This window comes from Lagenorhynchus albirostris, chromosome 1 (assembly GCF_949774975.1).
Source record: "Lagenorhynchus albirostris chromosome 1, mLagAlb1.1, whole genome shotgun sequence".
NCBI classification, from domain to species: domain Eukaryota; kingdom Metazoa; phylum Chordata; class Mammalia; order Artiodactyla; family Delphinidae; genus Lagenorhynchus; species Lagenorhynchus albirostris.
In genome coordinates, this window is record NC_083095.1 from 160,742,018 (window position 1) to 160,749,063 (window position 7,046).

The 7,046-nt window shown below is 44.7% G+C and overlaps 1 protein-coding gene across 1 annotated transcript in view; it reads right to left on the minus strand.

The window, feature by feature from the left end:
• Positions 1-6,262, minus strand: part of TMC3 (transmembrane channel like 3) — a 43,770-nt gene extending 37,508 nt beyond the window's left edge. Inside the window, exons 1-3 of the mRNA XM_060120720.1 lie at positions 6,174-6,262; positions 4,786-4,932; positions 881-956 (exon numbers count right to left, since the gene is read on the minus strand). Coding sequence (XP_059976703.1) covers positions 881-956; positions 4,786-4,932; positions 6,174-6,262 — 312 coding nt within the window. The remainder of the gene's footprint in view (positions 1-880; positions 957-4,785; positions 4,933-6,173) is intronic.
• Positions 6,263-7,046: the final 784 nt, after the last annotated feature.

Below are 7,046 nucleotides of genomic sequence, written 5' to 3' on the forward strand. Positions count from 1 at the left end.
ATGGGAAAAATAACAAACAAAAATCTTAGCATTGTATTATAAAATGAGCATTGGAATATGCCTGTAACTTTCTCATTATAAGACATACTGTAAGTCCCCTACATACGAACGAGTTCCGTCCCGAGAACACGTTCGTAAGTCCAATTTGTTTGTAAGTCCAACAAAGTTAGCCTAGGTACCCAACTAACACAATCGGCTATACAGTACTGTATCGTAATAGGTTGATAATACTTTTCACACAAATAATACATAAAAAACAAACACAAAAAATAAAGAAAATGTTTAATCTTACAGTGCAGTACCTTGAAAAGTACAGTAGTACAGTACAACAGCTGGCATACAGGGGCTGGCATCGAGTGAACAGGCAAGAAATAAAGATACTGTACTACTTCACTCTATACAGCACTGTATAGTAAAGTACACAAAAGCACAACCACTTGTAGAGGATGCATGCGCATGACGGTGCATGCCAGATACGTAAACTAGCTTATGTGTTTGGACATGTGAACGCCCATTCGCATCTTTGAAAGTTCTCAAATTGAAGGTTCGTATGTAGGGGACTTACGGTACAGTGAATGAAACCTACACACATGGGTGGGCTTAACTCAGGGAAGAGGCTAGAGGATTCTCCCAAGGGCAGATATAACCTTTTTCTGATGAGCTGGGCTTACCCAGGGTCACACCACTTGGTAAGTGACAGCATCGGGAACTAAAATCCAAGTTTGGGGACGTGCAGACCTTCAAGCTCTCCATACTGTTCTACAGCTATTAATGATGGATGTTCACAACCTATATAGTACAGCAACTGCAAGGACAAGTACAACTTCCTGGGCCCGGAGACCACAGGAAGGGTGGGCACGTCCATGTGTGGGCTCTTTACCTCTGCACCTGCCGCTTGGTAGCCTCGGGTCCTGGTCAGCCTCCCCTCAAACTTCAGCACAATGTCCTTCGCTCGCCTAAGAGAAGAAAAACTTGGTGGTGAGCGCAATTTTATGACCTTGATAATCTTGGCAAAACATGTGGAAGTGCAGCAGGAATAGATAATCAAACAGTGGTAAGCAGACAACTCCCTTAAAATATTTTCTATAACATTTAAATGCATGAATTCATAGGAAATGATGAGTGAATACTAAAATCAGTTGCAACTGAGTTTCTTAATGCCCTGCCCTGATTCTGGCTGTTGGCTGGGTATTATGGGCTTTGGAAATCCTGGTATCAGGTACCAGCATCTCAGCTCCTCCACTTAATCTCAGCAGCCTTGTTCCTGCAATTAATTCTTTGGAAGTGAAAGTCAGACCTAGCTCAGAGAATCTGCTTTGAGAAAAGGGTAGTGTCTGGTTAATGTGAGCAAGAAAGTTGTGTCTATGTAGCCATGAACAACCTGATTTAGCCCAGACTAACTACTGGCATACTAGCTGACCACTTTGTTGAGTTGACCTGATGGGTCACCTAAATGGCTAATCCTTGAAAATAGACTGAATTCATTAGGATAGATGGTTAAATTCACACTTAAAGAACCACAGGAATAGAAAAAAAATGTTAATTCCATGGAACGGACTGAAGTCAAAAACTCTTAGCGAAGAATGTCACCTTCAAGGTGACCTCATCTGTGACTACACTGATGAGGTCTTCATGAATACATGGTGACCACTCAATTATGCTCAGGATTGAAGAACTGCTGAATTATTCAGTTTGTTAGTTGGACCAGTGTACTTGGTAGGAGTTCATGCATGTATATCCCAAGTAACACCCACAGGTTCCTAGCCTTTCGTTGATTGACATAAGGAACTAGCTGACTTCCTTTCCCACAAACAGCGCGATCGCTTCAGAACACGCCTGACCAGAGAGCTGAGCTTTGAACCTCTCTGCCCTTACTGCAAACACTCCACCTTCATAGCCCCGCCGATGGGCTGGCTTCATTCTGGTCAGAACCAGAAATGCAGGCAAGGGTGAGGGTTGATGTTATACCTTTTATAGCATCTAAAAGATAGGGGCCTATATAAGTGAAATAATAATTCATTTAATTTCATTCATTCTAATTTTTTTCCCTGCAAACATTTTCTGCACACTTGTTTGGGTCAAGTATAGTGGAATACAGAGGCGCATAAAATAGAGCTGTTGCCCTGGAGGAGCCCACTAGCTAATAGGGATGATAGAGACCTGAAACAACAATAGGAGTGGGTGGGTGTGTAAGTGCAGGAATGGGGAGCTGAGTAGGGGGCTGAGGCGGCAGTGAGACAGTCTGGGACCTGGGACCCTGTGCTACAGTGCTTGCACCTGGACAAACATCTCCTTGAGCAACAAAATACAAAGAAACTTTAAGGGACTAAAAACAACTGCGTGCAAGTGCAGTTGGGGCAAATTATGGACAGCAAGATACAAAAAACCAAAAAGCCCAACTGCCACTTCTGAATGGTCAGGAGCAAAAGCAGGGTACTGCGCATGCACCCTGCACACGACACCACCAAGGGGATGGGCAGACCACCTAAGCCAACCTCCGGCCCAATCCCTGCACACACCCCTACCCTCACCCCATATAAGGAGCATGCTCACCTCCCCCTCAGCAAGTGAGTGAGCCAGGAAACTTGTTGTTTGTTCTCACTCCCCCCTGCTGCGGTCCGGGCTCCAATGAAGCCTTGCCTGAATTCCTTGTCTGACCTCTGATTAATTTCTATTGATTAAGGAGACCAAGAACCCTGGTCAGTAACAGCAGTGGGGACAGTACCTGACCCAGGCCCCATCATAGACCAATGTTGACTCCATGGCACTGACCACTTGCCTCCCTACCGGGGAAATAAATATATGCTCTGTCCCCCCATAGACAGAGCTCGCTGCTCTCTCTGTGTCAGCAATGCTCCCTTGAGCCCCAAGCAGTCAGGGTCCGCGCCTTCCACAGACCTGATGAGTCTCGCAGGCCCCATTAGTGAAGCACTGCTCCAGTAGCTTCTCAGGGTGACGGGGAGGAAAAGTGCGACGTGGGGATGACAAATGCAGGTCTCAGAGGGCGAGCTGTTTCCTGAGAGCTGGACCACTGGCCTGTGCCTCGCTGGCGTTGGTGTCTCGGAGCCCTGGCTGAGGTCCCTGGCTTACGCTTGTGGAGGAAGGCCTGGTTTGTTCTTTTGATTCTGACAGAAAAGTTATCATTTGCTTTGCTCTGCCCGCAGGTTAAAAAGACTCACTCTCTGACAGTTCAGATAGTTATTAGTCATCAGCATTCCTGTATGATTTTTAAAATTCTGATAGAATACATGACTTTTTAATTGCAGTAGAGTTGATTTACAATGTTGTGTTAATTTCTGCTGTACAGCAAAGTGATTCAGTTATACATATATGTACATTCTTTTTTATATTCTTTTCCAGTTTTTTTTTTTTTTTTTTTTTAGGATAAATTGGTAGAGTTCCTCTGTTTCAATAGAATAGAATATTGGAGTTGAGGTCAGGAAGCCCAGCTTTAAGGCTCAATTCCAGTACTCAGAAGCTGTGTGTCCTGGGGGAAGCCACTTAATATCTCTGAGTATCAGTCTTCTCATTTGAAAAATGTCATCCTTACTCAAAGAAATGGAAGTGACGAGAACTGACATCAGACCTGGAGAATTAACTGGAAACTTCTGGGAGTGGAAACTATGGATGACCTTAGCTATCTGCCGCGGCCACCTGGGGGGGCAGGCTGGATCTTTGGCCAGACTGGAGGAACAATGACTGGAGTGGAAATCTAATGAAGGCATGATTTGATGGGAAAGCAAGTCAAACCTAATGGTGGACTGGAGAGACAGGGCAATGCGCTTGGTGTCTGGAACGGGGCACTAAAACGTAACATACGACAGTGGTTCTAATCCTGTCCACACAGTAGGTACCCGATGATTACGTGTCATGTCTGTTTCTCTAGGAAGGTCCACTTCATGGGTCAGAGTAGCTCAGTGGCATTGGTCATTAAGAACCATTCTACTCACTCCCCTTGCTGTGATCCCAGGGACCCACACCATCAGTTACTACCCACTCATAGGGAGTGACTACTATAGCCCAGATACAAGGCTTAATATCGTATGGTTTACCTCATTTCATCCTTGAACTGCTATCAAGGGATTTCAAACTCTAGTTTGCAAAAGAATCAACCTGAATGCATGCTAAAAATGCTGGAGCCCTCTGCCGTAGTTCCTGATTAAGTCCGAGGGCAGCCAGGAATTTTTGTCTGATTGCTTAACAGCTTAACAGTGCCACAGGAGGCAGGTGCGCTCCACCTTCACTTCAACTTTACAGAGAAAGGAACTGGTCTTTAGAGAAATTATGAAAAGAACCTAATACCACATGGCAAGGCAATGTCTTCCAACCTTCAGCTCTTCATTATTACCTAAACAGACTCTCCAATATGACTCTAAGCATCCCAGTCATCTAGTTTCCCACAGAGATCCCCGCCGCAAGAGGGAGGTAATAGCCAAGCAGGTAAAACTAATATTTATTTTCATTCTAGATTGCATACCTAGTGAGTTTAGTTATTTTGTTCATCTCTAGGCATAGTGCTAAAATCTAGTATTTGAAAAGGAGGTAGAAACCCAAAACACTGTCTACCAAGGCACACAGCCAACTCAGGCACACATACACAGACACACACACTGAGCCCGTCTGGACCAGGTGGATCCCTCAGACGTGTCTGTGACTTCTCTAAGTCAGAACAAGAGCATCCGACCCACCACTGCCTCCAATGTGGATTTTTATGCTCGTTTCCCAGGGCAGGGCAGGGTGGGTGGTTTCGTGGGAAGCATACTTGCAATAACCCACAACCCTTACCTCAGTGCCCTCAGCTTCTGTCCCATGGTCCAGGGTCGGCAGCGAATGTTTGCCATGAGATCTTTCTGGAACTGTATATTCTGGAAGATTTGTTCCGGATCATGGCTGTCCCCTGTTTCATCAGCAGTAAAGCTGTCATCCAAGTTGCTGAAATGATCAGGGCATTAAGGAGGAAATCTGATTAGTAGAATTGCTTCCATCCCAGATCTTGCCCTGGGTAAGTTTAGCATCTTGCTGCCCTGGGGTCATCTGTATGAAGTTAGTGTGTGTAGAAGGAGAGGGGAGGGATCTGGGGAGTCAGAGAGAGAATTCGGCAGTTGTTAGCAGCCACTGGAACACAGTCACTGGGTTCTGTTACTTTGATGGGTCAGTGAAAGAGAAAGGCTTCAAAGGATAAGAGATACTATCAGAAGACATCATAAAGGAACCAAGAGAGTGCTCCTGTAGGATTACTGAATAGCAGCATCTTTGGTGGCAAAACCATTTCTTTTTCAGACTCATTGAAATAATCAGCTAATTCCAAAGAAAGGACGCCTCCTGTCCCCTAACTCTGGATGTAAAATAAATAAAAATCAAACTCTCTCATCCAGAGATCCCCCGCTCTCTGTACTCCTGCTTTGATTCATTTGAAATCAGAGATAACAGAGGCAAACAGGAAGCAGTTTCTATGAACAAGAAATTAGCTAAGCAAATTTACATGTCCAAATATTTCAGGGAAATAGTTACTCTCTAGGAGAACAACTTTGCAACACATAGCAACACTTATTCCCAGTGAAAATGAATACACTAATCTTAATGCAACTTTTCAGGAGGAGATAAGGGTATTTTGCCGTGGCTATTTCATCAATGATGCACTTAAAAGTAAGGGAAAAGAATTCCTTTGCTTTTCTCTAATTCAGCTTGTTTTTACTTACTCAAATGAGAATTTTCTCCAGGTTCTCCAAATTAATGGAGATTTTAATATACCTTTATAAATATTTAACAAATTTGAATAATACTCCCCCACTTCTAACCAGCCTGTAGCCTTTTCCAACAGAAACCTCATTTATTACGACAGATGTATTGTCTTCTCTCTCTTGACATTGCTGATTGAGTAAACAGAGAGAAAACAGATAAAGCACATCTGTGGGTTTGGCCAGCAATAAAGCCAGGTTGGGGTACAGGCTTTTGGATTCTGATCTGAAGCAGGTAGAGCCGTCAATGTCTGTGTACATCGCTGAGGTTGCCACCCTTTTTGTATAGTGACCTGGAAAAAGGAGTTTCGGAGTTCATTCTGAAGGAGAACCGAGCAGGATGGGGACTTGGTCCTCTGGTCAGATGCAAGCAAGGGTGACCCAGGCTTTCCCTCCTCACAAACCTGCCCCAGTGGATGGATGGGACTGGCTCACCTGAGCAGCAGGGACTCCTGGTAGAAGTAGTGCTGGCTGGCATTTCTCCGGATGCTCCTATAACGCTGGGATGCCTTTGATGGTTTCATGGGAGCAGACTGGCTGCCAGTGATTAGTACTGGTGGGCAGGGTGCTGGGAAGCCGGCAGGCAGGAGTCTGCTCCAACGGAGGTTTCTGAACTGGATCTGCAAGGAGCTCTGCCCTCCAGTTCTCAGGAGCTGGACTGCACGTCTGGAGCCGATGCTCGGAGCTGGGGAGAAGCCAGGAAGCCAATCATGCATATGTATGTTAAGGCGGCTGTGGCAGCAGAGATTGGCTGGAGTCAAGACAGACAAAGGCGAGAGGCTTGGCCAGGTGATCTAAGAGCACTTGGTGCTGCCCAAATAATCACATTGGTTACCCTTGTGCCCAGAAAGGGCTCTGTGGTTTGCCAAGCACTTTGCATCTATTACCATGACTGGTGTTCACAAAATACTTAAGGAGAATGCAAGGCATAGGTTTTTGTTTTTTGTTTTTAACTACCAAGAAAGAAGCTTAGAAAGGGTAAGAATCTTGTGTGTGTTCATGTAACCAGGAAGAATAAATCTAACTCAATATTAGATCTGTTTCTTTTACTTTAACCTTTGTATTCTATTGCTTTGAGTTAAGAATATTGCCTATAGCCTGAAATATACAGGAGAGCCCATTCTCAAGGCTCTGACCTTTAAGGGTATAACACTTTTCCATTCATACAGAGATAAAAAGTTGCAGAACAGAGAATAACAGTTGTCTTGTTGGAGGTTTACAGGAACATCGTGAACTGACCTAGGTGGACAGCTGCAGGAACAAAGGATTCCTACACCAAGAAGTTTGCAATAACCAACCACGCCCCTT